Source organism: Etheostoma spectabile, chromosome 12, assembly GCF_008692095.1.
Source record: "Etheostoma spectabile isolate EspeVRDwgs_2016 chromosome 12, UIUC_Espe_1.0, whole genome shotgun sequence".
NCBI classification, from domain to species: domain Eukaryota; kingdom Metazoa; phylum Chordata; class Actinopteri; order Perciformes; family Percidae; genus Etheostoma; species Etheostoma spectabile.
Window position 1 is genome coordinate 7248708 of NC_045744.1, and position 27141 is coordinate 7275848.

Below are 27141 nucleotides of genomic sequence, written 5' to 3' on the forward strand. Positions count from 1 at the left end.
GTACAGTACCCTATAGTTTAACATGGACCTTTACTGCATTTACTGCACTGAAGCGTTACAGTAGCAAAGGCAGAGTTGCAAGGGTGTCCATGACAGTCGGTCAGCGTGATGTAAATTTCCCTTCAGGGATTACTGAGATTTGTGGTTGCAGACTACAGGTCAAAAGCTCACATTGCAAAGGGTTTTATGCACTTTGTGGCTTTATCAAGCAATACTCATATATACAAACAGATCCTGTTGTAAAGGCTTACTTATCCTTTTTTTATGGATAATATATCGGCCTATTTGACCTATATATTCACTCCGTAAACACTGTATTAGGCATACCTACATAGTGGTGGATAGGACCCCATTTTTTCTCAAAATTAAAAAAAAAAAAAAAAGAGAGAGATTCTTTGAGGCATACATTTAACAATGTACTGGGGATGCTCATTAGGGATTTTAATCCATGCTGAATCTATACGTCAGAAATCTGTATGATCACCATTTCTTTCTTTTTTTCATCCACACATTCCCCCCCTTGTTTCCTTATCTTGAATGCGGGCAGACAACATATGTCACTGCCGTGTTTCAAATTATGACTCAGACCTCTCATTTCCTCACTTGTCTCTCCTTCCTTGCTGTTTTCCAGAGAAAGCTGCCTCTGACTGTGATTTTTTTTAATTGCTTTATCTGCTGTGAAGTCCATACATGTACTGTGGCAGGAAGGAGCAACTCTGCTTACATCACACATCTTGCTGATTTTAATTTTCAGTCGAGCAGCAACTGGACCTCTTGACCCTGTCTGCATATTTTATATATTCAGCTGCAGTCACATTATTCACCGTTTAGAGGAGCTGGCAGTTTGAATTAACAAGCAAGATTACTTTATAAAGGAGCCACTGACTGTACGTCCCTCAAATAGTAGAAAAGAGTCAATTTTTGGAATTCTAACTAGTATTTACCAATGTGACAGTGTTGTTACTGTCACCATAAAGTGTGGGTGATAAGTGTCAGGCGCAGGAGTTGCTGCAGGTTTTACAGGATGTCAAGACTGGTCTCGATCTGCCTTTGTAATAGGTGATTTTACCTTACTCCAAAAGCTAGCTATTTCACTTTTTATGAGATGTTAAGACTTAAGGTGTAATATGTCATCATGGTTTAATTCTATCTTAGATTATATTTGCTGTTGAATGTTTGGTGAATTAAAACAGCTGGCAACAACGTGTGTCCATCTCTCACTACTTTCTCATTTCCCTAACTTCTCACTAGCCCTGAGCCCAAAGGTTACTGCTGAAGACGTAAATCTTAACAATTGGTCAAAAAACATTCTTTCATTTTTATTTCATCTACAAAAGAGCAGTTTAGTTTTAGCAAATGCTAATTTTTATCAATAGTAAGAATTAATAATATATTTGTTGGGTAAAGTTTTCAGCCACAGACAAATATGGTATGTAGGATCAGCTCAAACTATACTTTCCATGTTCATCCTAATAAAAGAGCATGTCACCCAGTGCAATGGTGTAGCTCATTGATGTGTTTTTCTTGGGTTTTAAATATTGTTTTCTGAAAAAAGAGTTTAAGTCATGTAAAATGTTCTTTGATTTTTAAGGCAAAAAAGGGGCCACAGAAACACAATTACACAAGACTGTTCTTAGTGTTCAATGGAGCTGTGAAGAGTTGTCATTTATGACTCCATAGGATGACAGCTTGTTATTATCACAACAGTATAAACAGCTGCTGTGAGCACCACTCCCTCACAAATCCATGATTCCCTCAGCAAAAATGAAGACTTGTCAGTGTATTGTTCTTGCAGCTCTTCAGCAAGGCTGAGGTCATGGCAAAAGTCAAGATGGGTCATGACTATTTGTACCCGTGAGATATATACATATATATTATGTTATCTATATAAAGACTGTATCTAATACAAAGAGTAAAGACTTTGGGAAGTTTAGCCTTTAGAAGATGGACAAGATATAGCATTAGAGAAAAAAAAGAGTGTAATGATTACAAGGATAATAATGAATGAAACAGGACAACTGTCAAGAGGGTTCAAGAGGCAGAAAAAAGAAAGCTGAAGAAAAAGAGCAGCCTGCCAAACAAACCTCTCTCATCCAACCAGCTGCATCATGAAATGAGAAGCAGCCCCAGGTCACAGTCTCTCTTTGAATAAATGTGTGTGTAGGTGTGTGTATCTATGTGTTTTAGCAGTTAGGGACCCACAGGAGATTAACATCCCTCTTGGATTGTGGTATTATCATATATTATTAAGGGATATGCACTGCAAAGCTTCATTAACTCTCACTGTGCTTGTACAGTAGATCTCTTTCCATGGCCACATGGCTTTTTTTATAGGCTGTTGCCTCCAAACAACTGCTTGCTGTCTGCCCTGAAGACATAAGTCTCAATCTGTGTATGTGGTCTCTTTGCTCTCTGCGGCCCTCAGGGGGCTCAGTGAGAACAGATAAGTCAGCCTTGGAAGCAACTTACTGTAAGAATCCCTTCACGGAGGACGGTGAAAACGTTTAATGAAACAATTGCCTTGTGTAATCCAGCTGTGATTGTAATCCCCAGATGCTGATACACACAGTCGCTCAGACAGACACTGCAATCAAGAGCAGTCAGTGCGAAAGGAAGGCACTAAGTGCCGCTTCTGGCTCAAGATGCTGCAGGCCGGGTGTCGGTCTCAGGCCTGAACTGCTACCAGAGGGACAGGAAACATCCATTTGCTGAAGTCTTGTCACAGCTCTGCAGCGTCACACTGCTGTGTCTTTAGGTGAAGTCAGGAGAGAGGAGAGTGGTCAAGTGGACTTTTGTTTTTTGCCGTACTCACACTTTCTCTCATCCATAATTCCATTCACCTCTTTGAGAAGATGACCTTTGATATGAGCTGGTCCGTCTTCACTTATTTGCGGCTCTCATTTTTCATTATCTGTAGTTGTCATTTTCGCCATCTCCTTTTATCTCTCTGACAGGGTTTTCATTTTCTCTCTCTCTTTCTCGGAGGATTATCTTTATCCCTAAAAGTCATTTTTTCCACACTGCATGGTAAATCTGTTCTGAGGTGTGCTGTATAATCACACATTTATGGCCAATTCTCAAGCTGAAAGCCACAGACTATAGAGATGGAATGACAAAAATTTCTCTCTGCTACACAATAAAAACTTTTGGGTTAAAAGGGACCAACAAATTTCTGGGTTATTTCAACCCAGAAAATTGGGTTATTCTTTTTGACCCAACTTTTGGGTTAAATATTTGATCCAAATGTTAGGTTAAAATAACCCAACATTGTAGTTAGTATAACCCAACTTCTGGGTTAAATACCTGACCTAAATATTTGGTTAAAATAACACAATCCCTATCCTGGATTCAAACCCAGAAACCTCTTGCTGTGAGGCCATAGTAATAATCACTGGGGCACCATGTTGTCCAGAAATTAGTTGCTCCCTTTTTAACTCAGGAGGGTGAAAAATAACCTAACTTGAGTTATGTCAGTATGCCTTATTTCAGAAAATAAAACTTTGTTTTACATTATATTCTACACTTTACGCACTTAAATTCAAATCTATATAAAACAAAAACAGTGTTCTTCTAAGGGGGTGGAGAGGGAAGGAGGTTCCTTCTTCCTCTTCTTCTGAATTTCTGGCAGACTGATGTGTATATTATAGGGCCAAGGATGTAACATATGAACGTATTTCTTAGTTACTCCATGTTTAGAAGGTGTGTCACTTTATTTCTCCTTCAAATGATGATACTGTTTTATCATAATGTACATAACACACAAGTGTGATTGTTCATATTATAAACCATGTTGACATAATAATATAATAACTCCATAAAATACACCCCTCTGACAAAAAATGCATTTGAGAGACAGAGAGCAAGAGAGAGAGAGACAGAGAGAAAGCCAACCCTATAACCCAGAAAATGGTTACTTGCTGAAGAAATAACCCATAATTTTAACCCAACACAAACAACCCAGAAACTGGGTTGAAAAAATAACCCAGGAGTTTTTAGTGTGTAGGTTCATTGCTCTCTCTCTCGCTCTCTCTCTTTTTGGCAGCAGCCCTTGTTGCCCCCTCCTTGCTCGCCCTATGGAAGTAAAGCCATAACCTCCATTTGCACAGGTTAATGTGCAGCCACCTCGACATGAACACAAAACCAATACCAGGCCTTCTTGCGTGGGTGATCGCTCACTCTGTCTCTCCCGTTCCTTTATCCCTTTTTCGTCCCTTCTTCCCTTTTAGCTCTCCCTGTCACTCCTTTTCTCTCCACCTTGTAAATTGGATTGTGGCAACATTACGATACTTTTCTCATTATTCCCATTACTCTGGCCAAATTGCCTTGTCTTTCGGGACCATTGGGCTCTGTTCATGGGCTGCTCCCGCAACCCGGAGGGCTGCACACGTCTTTTCCTCCTTCTCAGGGCTGTTTCAGAGCAAAGATGGGACCATGAAATGGATTCCATTCTACAGCAAATAATACAACCTCAGGCCACAAATGACTGCCTTGTCCCGCTGCGCAGGAAGACCGATTTATGAAGGAAAATGTAAACAAATGTTCACAGGAAGCGCTGAGATAACAGCAGTGAAGAAGTGCTCGACAGTATTCAATCTCCTGAAAGCATTTCTCTTATCTGTTACTCCTGGAAAGTCTTGGATTTCTCTGTAGTTCAAATACAAGGACTACTTTAAGTAATACGTTTCTGCTAATTAATAACTAATTCCCAGTTACCCCTATAATGTATTGACTACTGGGGGGGCTTATGTACGTAGAGTAGTTACAGCATCATCAATACATTTTCTGAGGCTTTTCAGTTGGTATGACCCCCGTTTTTAACTTGTCTGTCAAAGCAATTTGTAAAATTTGTTTTTAAAGGTGCTATATAAATAGTTATTATAATTATTATTATTGTTATTATTATGATGATGATCAGCTCATTTTTGATTTTCTACATTAAATAATCTATTTCATGTTCACAATTGTTCACAGCAAAGGCGCATGATGAAATCCTCAAAGTGATTTTATCTTTTGTTGTAGGGAATTCATACATTACGTGCCAACGCGAACATTACTATTGCTGTGTAGCCACAGGCGGACATAGCTCTGTGCTAAAGAACTCTAAAACCTTTAAAACACATTGAAGAACCCAACTTCTGAGTTTTTGCAACAAATTCCCTCATTTTACATGGCCAGTGCACCTGAGTTCACTAGAGCTGAGGTTAACCTAATCCTTGACCAACACTTCTGTCAGTTAGGCCAGAGGCTAATGCAACACAGATGGGCCACATGGCAAAGGGAAAGCCTGCTTAGAGTTGCATATGGAAAGATGCAAGTGTGAGATGAGCATATGACATATCTACCCTCTGCTGCCCCAGAGTTAAATATATGCAAGATCCATCCATCTTTGTCCGCTTATCTGGTTTCGTGTTGCCGGGGCAGCAGTTCCAGCAGGGGACCCCAAACTTCCCTTTCCCCAGCCACTTTAACCAGCTCCGACTGGGGGATCCCGAGGCGTTCCCAGGCCAGGTTGGAGATTTAATCTCTCCACCTAGTCCTGGGTTTTCCCCGAGTCCTCCTCCCACGTGCAAGATGCCAAGTGCAACCCTTATAGGGAGGTTGTCATTTACTGTTATTTTTAACTGTACTGTAAAGTCAGTGTCACCGGCGTTTGTGTGCAAGCAAACAGAACCAGACTGCAATTCACTGTGCACTGCTCTAGAAGCATTCTATAAAAGAGTACACTACGTTGATTTTCTGATCCTGCATGATTAAATCCTAAGTGTATGTCGTAGATAACATTCAAAACTCACGACGGAAAAATAACTGAATGGTCTCAAACAGACTCAAATGTTCTCCCTTGACTCAGACTTGTCTTGGACTCGACTTGTGCGGTCTTTCCTTCATCTCTGGTTCGGCCTCAGCAGGAAAGATTATTGGTCTCATTACATATTTAGGACAAAAAGAGATTAAAAAAGACAGAACAAAGGAAGCATTTAGACAGACAGACAGTAAAAGAAAAAAAGCCCTGAGTCAAAAGTGGGAGAGAACGAATGGGATAAAAAAAAAGAGCCATTCGGGGGGAGAGACAGTAAAAGGATGAGCGAAATTTAGAAAAAGGTCACAGGAGGGAGAGAGAGAGAGAGAGAGAGAGAAAGAGAGAATGGACGGACAGATGAAAGAGCGTGAGAGCACAGTTAAAAATGCTTACATCCTTTTGAGTTTGGAAGAATTGAATGGGTTTTCTTTTCTCTCCAACTGTCTGCTGCAGCTGAATACCCACTATCTTCTATTCAGTCCTGACACAATACATGGTTTTTAGAAAACTCATTTTCAATTTCAGAGCGGCCCGCTGGTCGTTTTAGAATGGACAGATAGAATAAAGCAAAAACAAAAAAACTATGAGAGACAGTGCTTACAAACTTAATCAAAAGTTGCTTTTCATGAAATTCAAGCAGAACCTCCAATGTTTTTTTGTCTAAATTCTATTTACAACTGTGTACTTTTTGTGTTACTCTTTGGTATTTTGGATATCTTATGTGTATTAGGCACAAAACACAGGAACACGTTTTTTTTAGAAAGCAGCTCTATTTTCCAATTTGTCTCTCCTCCATATTATACCTGCATAACACACATCAAACAGCCTGTCAGTGCCTGAGTTGGACATGCACTTGTAGTCCTCCACATCCCAATCCCTTTCCCTTAATTCTCTTCCCCAATCTTTTTGCGGTATGACCTAAAACAAAAAATGGACTAAAAACTTCAAAGACCACCTGTCTTTCACTTCATGAGCTGTTGTTGTCTGTTGGTCTCCCTCCCTTTCTGGTAAGCCATTTTTTCTCTTTTTATCTTCTCATATCAAAGGCTTTCATTTTTTGTGGTACATGACATAGCGTTCTCCTTCAACTTTCATCTAACGTAAATAGGTGTGTGTGTGTGTGTGTGTGTGTGTGTGGGAGGGGGGGGTCCTCCCACCTGTGCCTGTTTTCTCTCTCTTCTATGACTTAAAGGTGGGTTGAAATGACACACAGAAAGCAGCTACAATCCAATACCATAAGCTGTGCGGAGACGATAAAGCAACTACGGAGGATCAAAAGGATTGACACATTCTTCTGTTGCTGCTGTCTGTTCAATGCCACGACAGCGAGGGAAGAAGAAGTGCTCCCCGCGCTCAGTCGGGATCGTATTCAATTAACAAATAAACAGCTCAATGGTAGAGAACCACAAAAAGGTGGTTATTTTAAAGCCTGCGCGGCATTATGTCTTATTGACAGGCATTATTAAGGGCTTGTGTTTGTAGTGACACTGTCACCGTTTCTAAAAGTTTTCTTTTCCCTGAATCGGGGAAAACATAAATAACTTACTGTAATGAAAAGAAATCGTAATGTTTTACACATGTTAAAACAGGCTGGCCAATGAAGGTTTTCAGTATATTTCCAAAGAATTTTTTTGTTTGTGTGATATGTGCTCCTTTAGTGAAAAATAAAGGAATAACAAAAAAAAAACACCTTAACCCTCATGTTGTCCTTGGGTCAAATTGACCCGTTTACAGTTTTAAAAAAGAATTGTCACAAAAAATAGGCCGTCGAAATAAGCGCTTAAAATCCGTCAACACTAAAAATATCAAAAAACTTTGGAAAAAACATCAAAAAAAAGTCCCCACAGTATTGAAAAAGTGACAAAAATGTCAGAAAAAGCGATAATAATGATGAAAAAAAAGGGACCAAAACGGATTTTTTCATGGTTGACAGGAAGACAACACAAGGGTTAAATCAAGATTCTAGGCCTCCATTATTGACTGAGGTCGGGTTGAGTCGCACTGGTAAAACATAAACTATTGATCCCATGTAGTGAAATTAGGACAAGGGGTCATAAATCCCAAACTGTTTTGTTTGTAATTAAAGAAAAATCGATACAAATGTATAAACATTGATACAAATGTTTACACAATGTATACACATGTATTTACAACATAACACACGCCACGCATGACATTTAAGACCCTTAGAAAGGTATAATGTGCAATTTTAGTTCAGACTATCCCATAAAATGTTTTCAAACAACTAATTTAGAGTGAAAGTACCATACATTGTTAGTTCTGAGGGCCATCCTTCTTCTCTTCACAAACATTAACAGTTACAATGCAAATCAAGGCGTTTTGAGTCCATAAATGGGTTAGACCCTAATATTCACAGCCCAGACTACCAGCTAGCTTCTACATACCTAAGTAGCCCGTATGAGCTAATCAGATGTATGTGAATTAATTTATTAAGTCTCCTACATACGTTGTCCTACGGCAGGGGTGGGAAATTAATTTTCCCAAGGGGCCACATGAGAAACGGGGACTGTTGTGGAGGGCCGGATCAATAGGCTAAACTCGATTCTGCTCGATATTAATTTTATGGCAGGCAGCACATTCTCAAATGGCTCTTTTTTTCTCTGGGCATTTTAGTGCAGCAGAGTCCGCCAAACACTCTTTAATAAACTCCCCTTCGGAAAATGACTTACTGTTTTTGGCGATTTTTTAGGATATCACAAAGCTGGTCTCCCTGGACGCCTTGTAGCTTTTGCAGCTTAACTAGCAAAGCACCAGATGTTCGTGCCCGCTCTGCATCGGTCGAGTTGTTGTATTTCTCCGCGTGTTTAGTATTGTAGTGGTGATTCAAATTATAATTCCTTTAACACAGCGATCTGTTCTCCCCAAAAAGCACATGGCTTTACCTTTGACCTCAGTAAAGAAATACTTAGTAGGTCCAGTTTTAGTTAAAAACTCGGCAATCTGAATCGACCTTTCTTTCTTTCCCATGAACTGACATTTTTTAGGGATAACGTTAACGTCTCCCGCTCAGTTCGCGGCTCGACGACACATCAACGGGTCCGACACATTGCAACTCTTCTCTACTTCTTTTTATTGCTGAAATTGCTAAAAATTAGAAAAAAAGACTGCCCAGGTCTGTTCCAGGTGTTGTTCCAGGCGCAATTATTTTTCTTCCTTTCGGTAATTGTTAGAGGACGTTTTTTTTTATTTATTTTTTTTTTTACTTAGTAACGGACAGGATTTGTACTGTAGCGAAATACAAAACTTCCCTCAAAACGTAATCAAGTACATCTTAAAATACCAATTTTAAAAATGACTTCAAAAATACAAAATACACAACAAATTACTCAATGCAGTAATGTAATGTGAGTAAATGTATTTTGGACTTTCCACATCTGCAAACTGCTGGGACAGATCAGTGAGCCTTTCCTTACTGATGGAGCTAAAGAGAGATTGTGGTCAGACTTTATTCATTGCAGAGACATGAAGAGTTTCAGACATGAAATGTAACACAGATTGGTCAAGTCCCTTAAGAATCATTTTATCAGGGTAGGCGTCTTCAGGCACAAATCTGTGGGAAACATTTTGTTCTTGTTTAAAGAAGCTGTTGGATTTACTACATTCCCACCCTTTTTTACCCTCAAAAATATAGAAGAGGATAGAACTCATCAATCATTAAAGGTGGATTTCACCCGATTTTGTCAAAAAGATGTTTCTTATAGAAGACTAGCTCTTACCTGGCTTTATTGGCAACCAGCGCAAAAAAGGACTCATCTAGAAATTGGATCCATTACCTTTAAGACACGTCTTGGACGAGGCCTCACTGTATCTGAGCTTTTAAGCCCTTATGAGTCCAAGCACAGCTTGCGCTGCTCTGGTCATTTCACAGTCTAGACAACAACTACGGATTATCAAACTTTCTCCATTAGAGCCCCGGCAGACTCTTTGTACAACCTGTCTGATGAGATCAAGCCAAACTCTTCTAAAACTTACTCTAAGGACTGATTTCTTGAACTGCAGTACACTGGTCTGAATCTGGTTGTCCTGCCCTGTGCATTACAGCAGAGAAATTCAACAGGGGCTCCGTGACCCCTAGGTGGTCCTCAGAGTTAGAGCAGGAGGGCCGCAAAATCAAGTTAAAAAATAATTGTTTGAAATTGAATTTTTTCAATAATTAAATAAAAATATCCAGCATATTATATCAAATATAAATCGTTTTTTTTGTAAAAAGGAAATAAATTGAAGATAAGCCTACTGTGGGTAAAGTAGCCACTATGGTAGCCATACAGTTAAGATTAATGATTCACTGTGGCTCCCACACATACTGTATGTTTAACATTAATCCATGATATATAAATACTAAATTAATATTCATTCATTTCCATCGATCCGGCCCAGATTAACAATATAGATACAGTAGTAGGGGGTCCTTACTCCGTCGCTCTGTCAACTAAGGGGACCTTGGCCTTTGAAACATAGAAGACCCCTGATTTAGAGTATTGATTATATACATTCCCATTCAAGACAGAACAAATACGCGAATAAAGAAAGAAACAAAGCAGGGAAAAAGCTCTATGGTTATTATGCTGCCTCTTGTAGTATTGATGGACCTATTAGGGATTTTCTTTGAAGCAATACTACTTAGAAAAGATAAGTTAGTTGTTTATATTAAAGCTATACTTCCATTACAGATATTATTTATTGCACCTGGACATGATCACAGTAAAGAAACCCCCCACGCAGGCATGACAATGATAATTTAAAGGAAAGTTCAGGTTTTAGAGAGGTGGGATCAGCCTGTTAAGACAGAGTATTGATCGCGTGAACAATGGGTCAAAGCTTCCAGTAGAGAGGGAAGTAAGGTCAGATTGAATGGGTTATCTCGGCTACATTTCTGTACCAGGACATCAGATTGTGCTGCTATCAGTTCCAGGAATAGCCTAGTGAGGAGGAGATACAAAGGTCCAGTTCATTAGCAGAGAGCCTGTCACAGAGACAGACTGCTCTGACTGGTGTCAGCAGCATTGTCTTAACCGAAAGCAAAAGTAGAAACAGAATAAAATCTCCACAGTAAGGGCTCCAACAGCTATAATTAGAAGAAAAAAAACATAATATAAAGGGCAGTTTGTGTTTCAATGTGTTAATTAGACATTTCTTTGGCATCAAATTACTGGAACTAGGGAAGTCTGTTGGTTGTGTGGTAATAAATTCTTACAATTATTACATTCTAAGCGTCACCATGGCCGCAAAAGAAATTGTACAATTCCAAGAGATCTCTTAGCTACACTTTCACCAAGATTTTCAAACCTTTGACAACATAATATGTTGATGCTTTAATTTAAGGAATCCAAGACCAACAACTTTTAGATGCAACAAAACTCTAGATGCACTCAGTCATTTTTTTCCACACATCTTATACAGTGCTACAAGCTGGGATGATGAATGCGTTCATGAGAATGTAGCTATAGTATTTGGCTATGTATATATTCATATGTTGCGGTGTGTTGCTATGTGTACTGGCTGTGGAGAGAAATATCCCTCTGGGACAATGCATTTAAATGTAAAATCTAAAAAAAAAAAAAAACTCAAAGACTCACAGTGCCTGGATAGCTCACCTGGTAGAACGTACCCAGGTACAAAGGCTCAGTCTGTCTCACATCGGCCGCAGGTTCAACTCCGACCTGTGGCCCTTTGCTGCATGTCATTCCCACTTTCTCTCTCTCCCCTTTCACATCTTTAGCTGTACTATATAATGAAGGCCTAAAATGGCCCAAAATTATCTTTAAACTCAAAGACTCAAGGAACTGGACAAAAAGCTGTCACGTTATTATCATTGTAACACCCTTCAGATGTATAATCTCCTGACCTTGGACAGCGTTGTGTGTCTTGCTGATGCTAGTTTAGCTTAAAAGTGACCAATCATCTTGCTCCTCCCATGGACTTGTAATTGCCAGGGAACCCCGATGATTTAGAAATAAAACCTTTTGACCATTTTTTATATATTGTCTATACATTGAGGTAAATTCATGAAATTACTGTGATATTGACTTTGGATTTAATTTGGTTACCGTATATTGCTTTGTCACACCCTAACAACACAAAACCAAAACAGTGTGTTCTGTGCTTTACGATGTTGTGTGAAATGACAAAAAAAGGGAGAAAAAACTGCGAGGACAAGATGCTTAATTCATCATGTTCCAAAAGCTGTCACGGCAAACGTCAGTAAATTCCTGACATCTTTACTCCCTCGGTGTACACGCAGAACTTCATCTGCCGTCACTGGAAGTTAAAAAGAATTCTCATTCAAAGATTTCAAAGTACTTCTCCAGGGTCTGTCTGTCCTTGCACTGCAGTTAAAAATCTTCTGTATCGTTGCGTTTCATATGATATCCTGTGTCACGTATCCACAATGTTTACTCCCTACAGTGGAGACACTCTCCCACACTGCTGGCATGTTACAGTCAGAATGTAGCACTTGGGTTGACTATGTGTGACAGTTCAGTCTCTGCAGACTATATTTGGGTGCGACGAAAATTTACACGCTGGGGTTTTGTTCACACTGTTTTTTAAATGCTAAATCCTTCTGCACATTGGATTTCTTACTAATGTCAAACAGTTGATCAGATGCATCTAGACAGGGCTGTGCACCTCTCTTTAGAATAAGGAGCTGTTCGTCTGCTACTCTTCCGGATGCACCACTGTCTGCTGGTGCTGCAGCCGTAATCAGGACTGACACAGGCGCACGGACCATAATCCCCATTGATTACAAACCTGAGATCAAAGGCTTCCACTGCTGTCACTCTCACCTCCCGTCTCCACTCTGCTTATGCTATGCTGCTTCTTTCGTTGCCTTTCTTGGTCCTCGCTCACTCCTGAGGGTCTCTGTGTTTGCATGTTTCTCTTGTGTATTGAAGTTCACCTATGTATGATTCTATTCCTGTCATCCAGTCATTGTTCTTCTCAACACTTGCACCTGTTTCAATTGCTACTGTTGGTTGACACAGAGGCTTTCATTCTGCTAATAACAGCTATGAAACTGGCTTATTCTGCGTGCTTGTCCACATGATGTTCATTAGCTTAGTAGGTTCTAGATCGTGACTGTTTAATCGCTGGAAAGGTTAGCATTAAAAAAATAACAGTGTCAAATTATTAGGCAGTCCCCATCTCACTTTCGTTGTTTTGCTTCCTGTCTTTTGCCATCTTACTCTATTCTGCAATTCCCCTTTGTCTCTCCGTTACAATCGACGCTGTCCAACTTTTCCAATAAGACGATGAAGATGTTTTATCCCCTCATAGCTTCCCTCGTTCATTCAATTCTAAATTCTCTTCTGTGAGAAACAAATCTATGAATATATTTGCAGACACACCGCTGCAATAGGATGTGTTATCTGATGTAGGATGTGTTATCTGACCTCATGTATTTAAGCTCAAACCACAGACATAGGAAATCTCTGAGCCTGCAGCAAAACTAAGTCATGTGCACACAGGGTATTGCAATGTTACACACGCAAACTAGTTCAAACCTTCAAATAATGGACTGTTGGAGCTGATGATTCAAAATGTAAAGTAGTACCGGTAGTTGTGTTGGTTGCCTTGTGTGTGTGTGTGTGTATGCGTGATGTATCGCCATTTGTTTCTCTGGAATGCCCAAGATAAATTTATCCTATAGGAGACAATAAAGGCTTATCTTATCTTATCTAGAGCAATCATGTCACAACTGTACAGAAAAAGAGTTTCACTTACTTAAAAACAAACCACTTTGAGACTGCAAGCATTTTTTTCTTCTTCTAAATAACAAATATATGTGACTCTACACTTAGATTAGATTATAACTGTTTTGTCCGTGAAGGGAAATAAATATTGGAATAGCCTGCCCCCCACAATAAGGGATCATCCCACATACATCAATTTTAAAACTCATTTCAAAATGTGGCTTTTAGAAATTTAAAGCAGCACTCACTTGCTGCACATATTTCATTATGTGTGACAATCATGTGTTCTATTGTATTTTGTCTTGCCTCTCGAACTATGAGAATGTTGCATGCTTGTTACTGTTTTTATTTGTATATATCTGCATAGGGACAATAGATGAAAACCAGCTATGGTGCTAATTCTAGCACATTTACATTGTGTCCATTGTCCCTATCTAAATGAACAATTAAATTAAATTCCTCTGATAGTGACATATTGCATTAAATGATAGGCAATTAATATGCACATAATAAAGCCACTACTGGAAAGAAAAGCAATGGTCATGCCGCATAAACTGAGAGCTCCTCAATGATTTCTGAGATTTCAAAAAATATATAAAGGTTCAGATAATCCTGTTTGTACAACTATTTCCTTATCTAGAGAAAATGGTGTTTTGGAATTTTGGAGCTTGGGACGTAGCGTGAGGAAACTCCTAATAATCACGGTTTCAAATTTGAAATCTGTCTAGCAGTAGGTCGTGTACCTATTTTTTTTTCATTTTTCAAATCCCAGCGCTGACAATTAAATTAAGTGATGAAGAGACACTAGCTGTTAAACAATGGGTAATTAGGCATAGGCGTGTTGCATATTCCCAAATCAGAGAGTGAGTGTCGATGAAATTCATATCTCATTGCTAAAACTGTAACGCATTCTACATTAAAAAGCATTGCACATTAATTTAAACTAGTACTGACGGTGTACATAGATGTGTATATAGATGTATACTGTATAAACTTGCATATCAAAGGGAAAGACGCCAGTGGATTTGGTGATGTTAGCTCTGTCAGTGCACCTGAACAACTCAAACCAAGAAAATATTGCTCTTTCTGAGCAGGTAGAAATGGTCTCTTAATTTTGTGAAAAAGCAGCAACAGATGATATTGAGACCACTGTCATCTTTGTGCAAACCAAGGTTATAATCGTTAACGGAAATGAACAAAAACTAGGTGGGAAAAAAAATTGTCGTTATCGGAAATGAAAAAATAAAAAATAAACTAGCAAACCCAATTTAAAAACTGATTAAAACTAAACTGAATTTGAATCAATCTGAATTTGTTTTACAATCAAAAACTAATGAAAAATGCAAACTGTAATAACCTTGTTGCAAACACAAACTTAGATTTGTCCTAATTTGAGGTATTAGCTTTTAAGGTTTGATCTATGGCATTAGTGCACTCAAAATGGCAACTGTGAGTACTAATCATCAAACCCTCAGTGGACAAGAACACAGGTATGTAGTCAAAACAGAAGTTGAAGTAGAAAAAAAACAAGTGACAAAATGCGATCCTACTGATCTTAAGGGGAAAAAAACCTAACAAGCTGATTACATGCTATTTGATGCATGTTTGCACTGGGTGACTTTTTTTACGAGTTTACAGAAGAAATCTTTTCAAGCTTGCATGCAAACAGTAACTAAAGTCTGCATTCCTGGTTTTGACTGTACAGCATCAGTTGGTCTGTAGTTTTATTTTACGTGGTTTGATGTCAAGCTTTAATCCCTTCATCCAGACAGAGACTTAGACAGATAACTAGACAGAGGTGAGTGTGTGTGTGTGTGTGTGTGTGTGTGTGTGTTAGTGTGTGTATATATGTGTGTCTCTCCATGGGATAAAAAAGAGACAATCCATTTGTGTTTCTATTAGACGGGCAGTTATGGTGATGAATACTTACATGGAAATTAGCCAAAGATGAGGGCTAATTGTCTGATTAGATGTGCTTCAGGTTGATAGATGCACAATAAGCCCCTGCACATAAAGCAGTCATTAAGGAACATTAGACCATTAAATTGAACATTACACTATAACCAGAGGCAAAAATATGGATGTTCATTAATGCATCTCTACACGTAGGAGTGTGTTTGTGTTTGTGTGTGTGCACAGTACCTTTTCTGTGAGTGCTTTGTTCTCTGTCCGACTCTGCACCTGAGAAGGAAGGGATCCAATTAGTATTATACCAATTACACATTTGAACTGCTATATAACTGTCTCTGTTCAGACCTGGTAATAACATGCGTCCTGGATGATCCAATCATAAGTGGACAGCTCTGAATTCTGGTGTAAAAGCACCCAGGACCCGTTGAGGACGCGTTGAGATCCCATCGCTCAGACCACATTCAGAGGTGGCCATTGTTTTAGCAGTGTGTAAGCGAAAGTGTCCCGGGACACATTGAAGGACTGCGCACTCAACTGACGTCCTTAACTGGCGTCCTCTACGCGTAGATGGAAATACATACCCATCTGTGTATGACTCTTATAGCTTGGCAGTGTGTATAAGCTGAAGCACCGAGATGTTGTTAACAATTAGCAATGAAAGTCAGCATTTATATTTAAAGAACAAACAAGCCTCCAATGCCTCTCTTATAACCCCAGAGGAATAATGATGATCTACAGGAAAACGTAAGGCACACACACATACGGTTATTTACAGTACACACTAACAAAAGCGCACACAAGTTCAGAGTAGCATAAGTACGTACGCTATCTTCTGCTGAGAATGATAGGAACTTATCCAGGCTCTATTATCAACAGAGAAAGAGAAAAAGTAATGATTTGCATCTTTTTTTTTGCTGCACACCTCCTGAGGCACATTCACTCAAACACATGCATGTCCACGCAAACACAAAATCAAAATCAAGCCCTGTTTGCTCTTGAGGGTGTCTTGCTCACCTACTGAGAGATAAAATGACATGCTTTGCTGGCCGGGGTTGTTTTCAGCTCAGAGGAATTGCAAATTCTCTGAAAATGGTGTCACTTTCACTTAGGTTTTCTCCAGCAAAGAAGGTTGACTAAACAAAAAAAGGAACAAGGCTCCACTGTTAGTTCTTCAAACATAGAGAAGGAAAGATACTTATCTCGGTCTGCCCTCCTTATGAGAGAAATCCATATGCAAGAGTTTACACAAAATGTATATCACAATGTATTCATTACATATTTTGATTTGATCTTTAAATGCAGTACTAGGACTATTTAACTTGAACTGTAAACTGTTAATGCTTTAGATAACAAGCCCTCCAAACTAACAAGCAACTGACTTTTGCATTCCAAAATGACACACAAGTGTTTTCTACACTGATGTCTCAACCAGGGGGCTGTTGCACAAAAGTAGAATGAAGAAATCTAGGATAGCTGAAAAAGCACAGCTTGACTTAGTAGGCTTGTTCGAGATGAGCCAAGTCTGCGCAGAATCGATCCCCGGTGATCGCCGCCCGTTGCATGCTGGTTAGATTTGTGTCCAAATTACTGACTTGCTTTGACGTCATGCACACGTGGGCAACGATAATCTCACAAGAGCAAGGCGGCGGCAGGTTTGAGACGAAGGCAGCGCAGTTGCTTTTCACCGACTGCAGGATCCAGGCGGACCCAGAGCATGCTGGGAAACGCCGGCCTGTCAGCTGATCTAACACCTGATTGTTTTAGAATCGACTCAAAATGATGACCTTTTATAAAACCCTTTTTGATGATTTAAAAACTTGTTGTGTAAGGAACACATGTTGTGTGGCTGATAGTGAAGTTCAGAAGTCAGAGAGACTAAATCCGGGGTAAGCAAGCGTCCACGAAGCGTAGCTCCCATGGCGCCATTTTAATGATACAAGCACTCACCCGCCGTTAGCATTCCATTGATTCCACTAATTTTTCCAATTTTTGTTATTGCCGCTCTTCATTCTAACCCCAACCGGCCCGTCAGACACCGCCTACCAAGAACCTGGGTCTGTCCGAGGTTTCTTCCTAAAAGGAAGTTTTTCCTCGCCACTGTCGCACTGTTGCTTGCTCTGGAGGAGACTACTAGAACTGTTGGGTCCTTGTAAATTCTGGAGTGTGGTCTATCTGTATAGTGTCTTGAGATAACTCTTGTTATGAATTGATACTATAAATAAAATGCCAGTCATTTGGGCGCCACTTTGACAGAGAATTACTTTACATCTGAAGCGTTTAAAAACTTTAATTGTCCATTGTTAAATTCTAAAGAAACAACAATGTATAAAACGCTCCATTACCTTATATCTCACGCTATGGCTTGGTAGCAGACGTTTTGTAAGAATAGGCTAACAATTGTGTCATAACCACACGACTTACTGTACACAGTCGACAAATCCCCGTATTGTCAGGAGAAGCACGCAGGCAGTTTCAACTTACAACAGCTGTTTAGGTTTAATTACTAATGTTAACTAGCATTTTAGTAAGCAATAATAAGACTGTGCCTATTTCATATAATCTTCCAACATATCCCTACTTATCTGCAAGATTAGGAATGACTGATATTTCTCTTGGCACAGCTACAGAAGACTTACAACGTAAGTACGACAGGTTGCCCACGTCACATCTACGTCGTCAAGCTCAGTTGGAGGCTGCGCAGTAACGCTCAGCCATCACCGGAAAAGTGCTTCTAATATCCTTCACTGGTCTCCGTCCAGAGCCACGGGATCTGTTGGTCCATTTCTTTAACTGTCTATGTTCAGATCACAGATCATCTACAGTCTGTTGTCTATTAACATCAGCAACAGATCGCATGTAGAGCATTTTGACAGCTACTCTGTCTTAATAAAAACAACTGGAGACTGCGAACAAACTGATTTATGGGTCTGATAACATTTTATTAAATTGGAATCCGACCACCGTGTGAGAAGCGAGAGAAAGCATGGCAACGATGGCGGACCGACTGAATGCATAAGCAGCCTAAAAATATTCATTTACTGACCAGGGCTCTAAAAACCCATACTCTACAGTGCACACACACACACACACACACACACACACAAACACACACACACACGGTAATTAAACATAAATGCCTGAGAACATAAAATATCACATGTACACAGAAATATACTGAGGGTTTTTTTCTGGTATATGCTGTCCCACTGAGAGAGAAGAAAGTTACAGATGATCCTCTTTCCTTTCTCAAACAGCTTTTGTAGTTGTGAGAGCAGAGGAGTGTTTTTAATGTAAATCATATTATGTTCACACAGTTAATTCGCCGGCCCAGCAGCCACTGAAATGTGCTGATACCGGAAAGAATCTGAGCATACATTAAAACAACACCAGAAATTAATGTGTATAATAAATAATTTGCATTCCTCCATGTAGTTTTGACCTTCAACCAACAATAGCAGTATGTTTCATAAAGAAAGTTGGGGAGAAAATTACTGATGGAAGTGTATTCTTCTTATGAAAGAGATTGGGAATGGAAATCATGTTTTTGGCTCCCGATGTCATGCAGTCTTTGCATTCTTAGGGGCCAGTCACATTGTATGCGGCATGTACTGAGCTCGCTAGGTTGCATGCTATTCCAAAAATATATTTGTTATGCTTGCGGCCGGGCTCAGTGCAAAAAAGGCAAGATTTTCTACATTTGTACATCACACATGCGCCAATAATTGAATGCACGTCACGTCTGCATGCGGTATATACATCAGACGTGCCGTACATGCGACATTGTGTAGGATGCAGAGCAATTCCAGTAGTGGTATGGTGGTTTCACGTTTCTGTCTTTAAACCAAAATAAAGCCTTGGCACTTGCCCTGGTTGTGAGGATATACGGAGGAAGGCAGCAGAAAGAAGGGTGAGGGTGCATGAGACCCTCAAGTCCAGAGAACTGTTGGGGGAATTCCAGCTGGTGAAGGAGCTCCGCTTCACTGGGACCGGTTCCATGGTTAATTTTGGCTCAACAGGGAGCAATGTGACAGTCTGCTGACAAGAGTTGGACCTACAGTTTTATCAATATGCAAATAATTTACATTTTAAAAGTTATCTGTTGCACACACAATGTCCTGACTTTACCAAAAAGACTATTTTGGGTGTACCAGATACGGGACCATAATTGGCTTCCAAAGTAGTTGGACTGTAATGTCGTCATATTCTCCCCATCTTTCTACACAGTGAAAGTCTAACATATGATATACTGTAACTGAGGTAACAATAAGCAGAAAGCTAGCATCTCGACAGGCTTGAACTGCTTTCTAAATACAATGTGATTGCATACTGTATGATGCGATTGAATCTCCCAAACCTAAAACTTGGGTACTAACCTAGTAAAACTTTGAGTGGTTTAAAACTCTCTTGAGAAGATGTTTTGTTTTTTGCTCTTAAATCTTAAAATCCTAAACACCTCAATGTATTTTATTGTCTACATCCCTTAACCTCAACATATTCTATACCAACGCTGCCCGAGCCAGTACATAAATCATATTGGCTTATTGAATTGAGAAAGTATGAAATATCTCAGATGATAGATAGTTGGTATTTAGTCCAGATAGCCAACAGCCATGAGTTATTCTGTGTGTGTGTGTGTGTGTGTGTGTGTGTGTGTGTGTGTGCGTGTGTGCGTGTGCTGCATCAACACAACGGAAATGGGATGGTCCAATGATAAAGAAATTGCACACTTACAGACAAGTCTAATTCACACACAAGACAAAGTAACACAAGGAAAACATAATGTGTGTGTGTGTGAGTGAGAGAGAGAGAGAGAGAGCGAGAGAGAGAGAGAGAGAGAGAGAGAGAGAGAGAGAGAGAGAGAGAGAGAGAGAGACACACACACACACACAGAATCACTCATGGCTGTTGGCTACTCTATAGTGAGTATAGGTCTTGTGTGTGAATTAGGCTTGTCTGTAAGTTTGCAATTTTTTTCAGTGGACGATCCCATTTCCGTTGTGTTGATGCAGCAGATGGATTCCCTCCCACTAACCATTCATCACCTGCCACACCAAGACCTGCCTGTGCCCCCTTTACACCAATGAAAAATGGGTTTTGGACCATCTTTTTCCTCAAGAAAATAAAAGTCGTTTACTGTGTCATCAAACAGGTCTCGTCCCATGGGCTATTGGAGCTTCTGGACAGAAAAAAAAGTTTCTATTTCATTTTGTGTTTCACAGCACATGATGCCAAAATGCAACAGGGAAACTTAAAATTGCTATGGTCATCAGCGGACAGTGAAGAAACACAAAGAAGCGTGGCGAGAAAACTTCCTGGATCCATTTCAAACCAAGTTACCGTTATAAGAAAGGCTTTTAAACAATTGAATTGCTAACCTTGAAGAAGGAAACCATGATCAAATCATCATGTTAAGCCTGGACTACTTAGTTAAAAGTAAATACTACCTTATACAGCATATACCTTGCAATCATAAAAAAGACAATGTGTTGGGTTTAAATGTTGTCCTTAATAAAAGCTTGGTTTTTCCTTACTACAGAATCTATGTGACGTTTAATACACAATGTCCTAAAATAACCTCAAACCTACTTTGGGACATTGAAGGTGAAGAGGCTCTATGCATTGTTTTTTTTTTAATTATCGTCATGCACCAATTCAAAAGCCTTCACTGACCTGAAAACAAACACCAACGTGATAACAGCAAAGTAATTTGTTGATTTGTGTAAAAATGTGACATCCGTTCACTGTACTGACTTCAATAGAGAATGTCTCATATTTTAAATTATTCCATGCATAAATATTTACATGATAATGAGGGATTTAATTTTGAAAAACATTCATAAATGATGCCAACAGCAATAAGGGCAAAAGGATAAAAATAGTTAATTCCATCTACCGAGTTAATTAGTCAATAGTTGAATTTACATAGATGTTTTTCAAATGCTGGGGTTAATTTAGAAATCGCTCCAGTATGTCAGTAAAAATACAGAAGCCAACACTGTTAGTGACACTGCTAGTGCAATGAGCTCATGTATGCGAGTGAGCGCAGCTGAAAATGAGACATTTGTTATCTTTGCAGAGCAGGAACTGAAATTCTGACTTATTTACAATTACAAGAGGGTCACTGATGTTGATTAATTTCTGTGTGAAATTAAAACTTTAGGGATGTAAAGCAACACATTGATTTGTTTAAGCACACAGCGAAGGCCATTTTTTTTAATAAGTGAGATGAGTGTTTAGACCATCATCTAATGATTAGATTGAGGAGGATTTATGTGAGTCAGCTTAGTGATTGATCAATAACATTGTACATATGTTTAATTCATTCCGAAGATCAGCGTGTCTCAATGTCGGAAAAGTAGAAGCGAACGGCTCACAACACAAAACTCAGTTCATCTAACAGTATCTGAGTTGACAGATTTGCAAGTTAGAAATTATGTGCATGGTTAGCCAGTAATATCCTTCTTTATTACTACAATTTTCATTTTAATACAATAACTGTCTGTTAAATAATAATAAACTATGGGGTTGTGCAGGTTTGTGCTCTGTAGATCTAAATGCTAAAATGTGAATATGTAATGTTGTGCAATAATGATTAAAATTGTTTTATCTTCAGTGTCTACTGTCTTTCTTCACATACAAATTGTACAATAATGTGATCTAATGAAGTGTGTGTGTGTGTGTGTGTGTGTGTGTGTGTGTGTGTGTGTGTGTGTGTGTGTGTGTGTGTGTGTGTGTGTGTGTGTGAGACAAGGCTGTAAGAACAAATTTTAAAAGTACAATTTGAATACCATTTGAATGTGAAATTTTTTATAAATATGAGGCCCAATGTTCTTTTTGCCTTGGCCTATCCGCAAGTGATCACAAAATGTTTTTTGTCATGTAACGTCTGATGAACAATAAGTAAGCAAGGAGTGAGAAGACATTGTGAGGTCTTAAGATCAAGGAGCTATAACATTAGTACGGGGGGGTGACAGGCTGCGACTTGAAATTGCCATTTATCAGGGCATAGCTGTGAGCTTCATGGAGACAGCTAAAGTTTATGTTAGCTGTCAGAGTAAGCCTCAACATCATTTATTACCATCTAACAGCTGTATTCTCAGTAACGTGACATTCTGAAAGAAACAGGTTACTAAATAAATAGTGGTAGCACAGTTCGGCTTAGTCATCAATGCCGTTAGCACCGTGGCTAACACTATTGTTACTTAGTTAATGGTACAACAAATCCTTTCAGCTGTTTCTGACATGATGTCATAGTGCTAACCGAGCACCGTTAGCCTTTACAACCCAGCCGCTTCAATACACTTGTTAGATCATGTTTTGTTACAAAGTTCTTTGTTGATTTGTGTTTGTCGCCGTGTGCTCGTGATGGGAAATGAATGTAAATAAAGTTGCGTGCCAGAAATGCAATGCACCATGACGTAGGTCCCCTTCAAGGCCAGGCTGATGTCGGAAGTCCCTCTAGTGGACAGAACATGTAACAACAACCACATGCTTATAGTGGCACTGACAATGCATAAACCTGAGTAGTGTTGAATATCACATAAAATAACAAATGAAATTGAAATGGTATTATAGGCGAAAATTGACAGCTCTAGTGTGTGTGTGTGTGTGTGTGTGTGTGTGTGTGTGTGTGTGTGTGTGTGGTGTGTGTGTGTGTGTGTGTGTGTGTGTGTGTGTGTGTGTGTGTGTGTGTGTGTGTGTCAGTATGCTTAATGCATATTTAGAAATGTTTACATACAATATATTAATATTATAAGGTTGCTACTATACATTTAAACAAACACACAATTAGACACAGAAACACAAACAAAAGCACAGGCAGACACGCAGCTGACCCCGGGTCTCCTGAATCACTGACTTCATGTTAGACTGGTAATTATGACAGTAATCAATCCCACGGAGACAGACAGGAGGAGAGACAGGCAGAGAAACAGAGACAAGGTGACAGCCTGAGAGAAAGTCAACAAGAGAATATACAGAACAAGTTAATAAGTGGGAGAGTTGAGAGTGTCGATCCACAGGCTATCTGATGAATCAGCATGTCAACTAAAAGAACAAATTAAAAGCCCCTAAATCAATCCTTTAGCATCGGCAGTTACAGAGTGGCGATCAATAGAATTAGGCACGCAGGTACTGAGGTACTGGCTGATCCATACTAATCTAACTTCCATGATTTACACGTAATAGTTTAACAATTTCAAAATTGAAATGTAATTTATTTATTGTATAATATCAAATAGCATTAGCATCAATACGTAAGGTAACAAATCAAGTCACTCATCCTAAATCATGTAATACATTTTTCATATAAATCTGTCAGTGTGAGTTCTGTTTCTGATATCCATTCTTAAATCTGCAACAGTACTCAAGCCAACTTACCCATGTTTATGGGGTTATGGAAATTTGTGTTTAGTAGATTATTTCTCTGTGGTAACAATGCTTTTTGGCAATACATCTCATACCCTTGAAAAGCCTGTTTAGTTCCCTTTCATGGTGCCCCATTTGTAAGGATCATACATTTGTGGGATGAGCAGCAGCGCCAAATATGTGGGCCCATGAAAAATTTGCCAAATCTTCTGTGCCAATGCCAAACAGCTTATTGTGCCATTGACTTGTTTGGTGTCATGGATTGCATGATTGAAGTTTGAAGAAACAAGCCATATTGGCAATTTAACAATGTATTAATTTCACAAACAGGAGCCTCAGTAGCGTGTGGAAGAGCCACACACAGCCATACACAGCCATGCACAGCCATACACAGCCATGCACAGCCATACACAGCCATACACAGCCATACACAGCCATACACAGCCATGCACAGCCATACACAGCCATGCACAGCCATACACAGCCATGCACAGCCATACACAGCCATGCACAGCCATACACAGCCATGCACAGCCATACACAGCCATGCACAGCCATACACAGCCATACACAGCCATGCATAGCCATACACAGCCATGCACAGCCATACACAGCCATGCACAGCCATACACAGCCATACACAGCCATACACAGCCATGCACAGCCATACACAGCCATACACAGCCCGGCACCTCCTCATGCTGGTCACACACTGCTGTGGGATGGCATCCCGTTCTTCAACCAGCATTTGTCACAAGTCAGCCAACGTGGTTGTGTTGGTCACTCTGACACGAGCAGCATGCCCAAGTTGCCAATCAGGCACCTGAAGTTGTCAAACCGACTCAGGTACCTTTTGTGCAGGAAATACTTCAAATGAAAAGCCTCATTTACCTTTTCAATGGCTTTAACAATATAGGTTTAACATGAAGTATGTGACATTTAATAGTTTTTGGTTGTTGGGCCTATCGAGTTTAGAAATAAGACTCTACATTTAAAGGTCCAAGCTTTGTCTCTCCTGCTGTTTTGAATGGTCGATCAGTCAATGAGGTGTACAAAAGAACAGAGACAGACAATTACCAGCTGGAAAATGATTTGTCCATTACTGTTACGATTACTATTAAATATACTATACGATATACTATACGATATACTATTCTTTGTCTTGTTCCAACAACTTAATAAACCACTGAAACAATTTTTGAAACATTATTTTAAGGTACAAAAGAATCTTTGGTGTTGGATCGATCAACATTGAAATCAATCAATATCAATAAATAAGGTATCTGTTGTATAACTGTGTTGCAAAGTGGGATGTAATCAATGACAAAACCATGATGCCATGTGGCGGAAAAAATGTTGTATTACCTTTACGATACGAACCAAACCCTGGATTTGGTGTATCATTACAGCCCTATTAAATAGGATATCTCATCATCAACAGCGTCAACAAATGCTGTAGATTGGGGTTCATTGGGCACTTTCAAAAGCTTTATTACTTCTGTCAACCAAATAAATGGCTGTGGTTGTCGAGGATACAGAAATATCACCAATACTACATGTAGACTGTAGCCTGACAGTCTTACATTGTGTCAATCAATCAGTTTATCCCAATTACAGTGAGAGGTTATGTAGTAATGAAACAGTATTATGTGATTACACTGTGGTAATACAATGCTGCCATAAAGGCTCTGTATATTACAGTACGCATGTTTCCATTCACCTTTTTTATGTGCATTTATGATTTTGAATCTGAATAGAAAGGCAAAACATTTTCAAAAATAAAGTCAAAATATCGGCAACATATGTTTGTTCTTGGCTGCAGCAGAAAAGTGGGTTCATCAATAAAACCAAAACGGGACTAGGTGCAATGGAAAAAGGCTAAGGGAATAAATCATGAAGTGCATGACACAAGGGACTTAAACGCCACTTAAGCTTCAAGCTTCACTAGAGACGAGGAAAGACAATGTGATGCGTGGAGCAATGGGAAGACCTCGAATTAATACAAAAAACAAACACAAATGCAATTTTTCCATTATGTTTTCCGCATGGTTAGCAATTTTTTTAAATTTGACTGGCGCTCTTTTAATTACGTCATGTCATTTCGCCATCTTCTTCTGTGATAGTTTAACGGCACTTAACAGTAGTCTGAGGCTACATGCATTCACTCACATTTTCTTTTGCAGGTTTTCTGGAAATTTAGTTAAAAATATATGATACATACAGATGGAAACCTGACTAATATTGTTCAACCACAACAGAAATACTGGACAGCAGAACAATACAGAATTTCTAATGACTAACATTAAAATGTACATGTCAAATTAGTTTTAGAATATTATAATCACACTCCCACCTCTTAAATATAGAACAAAGGGTTTTGTGTCTTTTTGGTGAGAATCCCTTCCGTTTGCAGAGATAAAAAAAACAAAAACAAGGAGTATTCTTTTGCTCTCTTTTGCCTGCACAAGCAAAGTAACACACACTGTCTCATCCAGTCGCCCACATATATTCAGTCAGTGTCCCTCTCTCTAAATCTATCTCTTTTGTGCACACACAGACTCTCATCATCAGCCTTTAAAGACAGCACAGTCCTGGTCAGAGCAGAGCAGAGAGGTTAGGGCTGCAGCTCCGGCCGCGGAGATCCTCAAGGATAACTGGGATTGTGAAGGGAGCGTGAGAGAGATGCAGAGAACACCACTCAATCAATTTCTATTGGATTTTACTCCAGTGGGAACATGATAAGAGATACTGACCTGAGGGATCCAACAACCCTGTGCATTTCTTTATATTTGAAGGAAAATAGCCAACCGAGCTTACACTAAAAAAGGTGAAATTGCTTCAGAGTACCGGTCAATCTGACAGTTGGAGCCTTTGTTGAATAAAGATTTTATTAAGCAGTGAAATTCTTTAATCAGCGAATAATAATATTGTGATTGGTAATTTAAACACTAGAATTAAACTAGCTAGATGTGAACTCAAAAAAAGTGGGATGCAGTATAATGTACACACAAGTATATAGTAGTATAGATAGTAAGTTTGCATATATATAATATATAATAAAATGTGTTATAAATGTTATAATACTGAGAAAATTGTGTTGCACTGTTGTAACTGTGGCAATTATCCGTTGTTTAATGATCACATTTAAAAAGACAATATTCTAAAAATGGAAATGCAGGCTGAAATGAATGATGACAGTTAGAGCTGTGACTGGTTTATAAATGCAATATTTACTTTTGACGATGTGGAGAAAGTGGGACAGAGTTTTTGGGGTTATCCAGATTGAAATCACCTTTGCAGAAAAACAAAATCAGACTATTGACAATTAAATTAATCCCACATTCATAGGCAGGC

General features: G+C 39.2%; 1 protein-coding gene across 7 annotated transcripts in view; it reads right to left on the reverse strand.

Moving 5' to 3' along the window:
• tnr (tenascin R (restrictin, janusin)) overlaps positions 1-27141 on the reverse strand; it is a 190565-nt gene that overhangs the window by 81258 nt on the left and 82166 nt on the right. For 6 of the 7 annotated variants that reach the window (XM_032530649.1, XM_032530652.1, XM_032530650.1 and 3 more), the window contains 2 exons: positions 15652-15690; positions 15440-15513 (listed from right to left, as the gene is read on the reverse strand). In XM_032530649.1, the coding sequence (XP_032386540.1) occupies positions 15440-15441 (2 nt within the window). In that variant the 5' untranslated portion in view covers positions 15442-15513; positions 15652-15690. The remainder of the gene's footprint in view (positions 1-15439; positions 15514-15651; positions 15691-27141) is intronic. The other variant, XM_032530654.1, reaches the window with a different exon arrangement.